Here is a 2,326-nt window from a genome sequence, read left to right as displayed (position 1 = left end):
TAGAACCTCCATACAAATAGAACCCCAAGGGCCTGGTCAGGACTAAATTTTGTGGTGATAAAATTCTATCGAGTGAAGTTTTTAAGCTTGCTGCCGCGATAAAAATGTTTGTCCTTATGGGGGCCAACGATGGCTCCTTGAGTAGAGTTATTGGCAAAAGTAGTATTTTTGATTCTGCTCCATAGATGGCGCTGTGTTTAGGATGCTGTAAAAGGTCGCACTAAGGCGCAATTTTGGTATTTATTAATTGCCTGATTGCGTTGCGGATCTGCGAGTTGTTTTATAAAGTCAGTGAATTATTCACTTCAGTAGCCCCTCAGCGATTTTTTCCAGTGCTTCCATCTTTATCACACTTTTAACTTCTTCGTCTGCTTTATTAGCCTCTAGCTGACCTTTTGGTGCGTGAGGATCACTCAATCGTTGTAATACAATGTTATCCAGCGGCAATGAAGAAACGTTGCTCAGCCATCTAAGTTTATAAAACCAAATCCCAAATGACTTCGCAAGTCAGTGTAATTTCGGTAGTTGAAAGCAGTGTGGTTTGGTTCTTTAAATAATTTAAACACAGAGCGAGGAGCTCTTCCATAAGCATGCGCAGCGTGCAGGTTTGTTAACTCAAAAAAAAAAAAAAAAAAGTGCTACAAAAGTTTGAACAAATTAAAATTATTTTTTCGATTTCAAATTGCTTATTTTGCAGTTAATACTTGTGATGTGTTGCATATTCTTTGACAAAACTTGGGCGGTACCACGCGGCTATCCGAAGGGCGGGCCACCAGCGCCACCACCAAGACCACAACCGCCACCTGGTGGTGGTGGTGGTGGTGGTGGAGGCTATTCATATCCGCCACCTAGTGGGGGTGGCGGTTTCGGTAATGGTGGCGGTGGTGGCGGCGCGCCTGGAGCAGGTTCGGATATACCTATCATCAAATTGGAATCTAAAGTCAATATCGATGGTTCATATCAAGTAATTTCCAAAAATATAAAAAACAACCTTAGCCAAACTAATAAAGTATAGCTAAACCGCAAAATTTCTATTTACAACAACAGTATGAATACGAAACTGGCAATGGCATCAATGCACAAGAGTCTGGTTTTGTGAAAAATGCCGACGATCCCTGCAATGCAGTTTTAACCGCAGAAGGCTCCTTCTCCTACACCAGCCCCGAGGGCCAAGCTTTTCTTGTGACCTATACTGCCGATGAGAACGGATTTCGACCACAGGGTGATCATTTACCAACGCCGCCTCCCATACCGCCTGAGATACAGGATGCACTGGATAAGATTGCTGCCGGTGGCGGACATCCAGATGATGGCGGCGATAACGGTTGTCCTCAGAATAATGGCTGCAATGGTGGTGGTGCTCCGCCCCCACCCAGTAACGGCTATCTGTATTAGGGGTATGGTAATAAATGTAGGAAAAAATTTAAGAAATAAAATTTCAAATAAATTAAACTCTAATTTGTATGTATTATAAATTGTAGATAATTCTGATCGAAATTTGCAACGTTAAAATGGGATAAGTATTTGTATTCTTATTTACATCTACAATAATAATTATGTATAATAAAAAATTTGTATCTAAACAAATGTGGTTAGATATCTTATTAATTTTTTTTATTTTAAGTATTTGTAGGTAGATTGCAAAATTATGTTTTGTACCGATATGCCCATGGCCAGATGGGGAACGCTGAAGATCCCTTTGGCTTCTCACAGGAATACTAACGACACACTGAGCCAGTGGGTGGCTACATGACCGCCATGTTCTGAGCCCCGTACAACGATTTCTGCAGCAGCTGCAGAGATGAGGAGGTGATAGAATTAGCATATCACTTCCTCTACTAGTGCCCAGGCACAATTTTCTGGGGGACCACTTTATCGAGAATCCCGATAGGTTAGGGAAAACTCCACCGGAAGGTTTGCTAGTATTCGCTAGCGAAAGACATGTAGGAATAGGCTTGGGGGAATCCTTATGGGTATCGATATTGGCTTATTTTGGGGCAAATTTTGAGCCTTTAAAGTGCTCTGGCAACTTATGATTTGCAGATATAACTTCAATTTTTGGGATATAGGTTCTTTGGAGCAATAGAAATATTATCGTGTGCAATATATATTTAACAAATATAAATTAAACAAACATGGAGTATTTTAAGGTAAAAAATTGTTGAAAAAATTTGCAAATTCTTTTTATTACCAAAATGCTCGAAATCCGCTCCAACGATTTTGTTTTTGTTTTCTTTAATAAAAAGTTCAAGGTTTTTCCTTTCGTCTGGTATATGAGAAGCATGATAAAAACATAGCAAGGTAGAACCGTTCTCTCAATTTGTCG

The 2,326-nt window shown here is 40.1% G+C and overlaps 1 protein-coding gene across 1 annotated transcript; it reads left to right on the top strand.

Moving 5' to 3' along the window:
• Window positions 1-590: 590 nt before the first annotated feature.
• Cpr65Az (Cuticular protein 65Az) lies at window positions 591-1,395 on the top strand. The gene is made up of 3 exons (XM_017605111.1): window positions 591-605; window positions 698-964; window positions 1,048-1,395. The coding sequence occupies exons 1-3, from the start codon at window positions 591-593 to the stop codon at window positions 1,393-1,395; spliced, it is 630 nt and encodes a 209-aa protein (XP_017460600.1).
• The last annotated feature ends 931 nt before the right edge of the window (window positions 1,396-2,326 follow it).

Source organism: Rhagoletis zephyria, unplaced genomic scaffold (assembly GCF_001687245.7).
Source record: "Rhagoletis zephyria isolate East Lansing unplaced genomic scaffold, Rhagoletis_zephyria_1.1 Rzeph_scaffold_32227, whole genome shotgun sequence".
Lineage (NCBI taxonomy): Eukaryota > Metazoa > Arthropoda > Insecta > Diptera > Tephritidae > Rhagoletis > Rhagoletis zephyria.
This window is presented reverse-complemented; position numbering and strand designations above follow the sequence as displayed.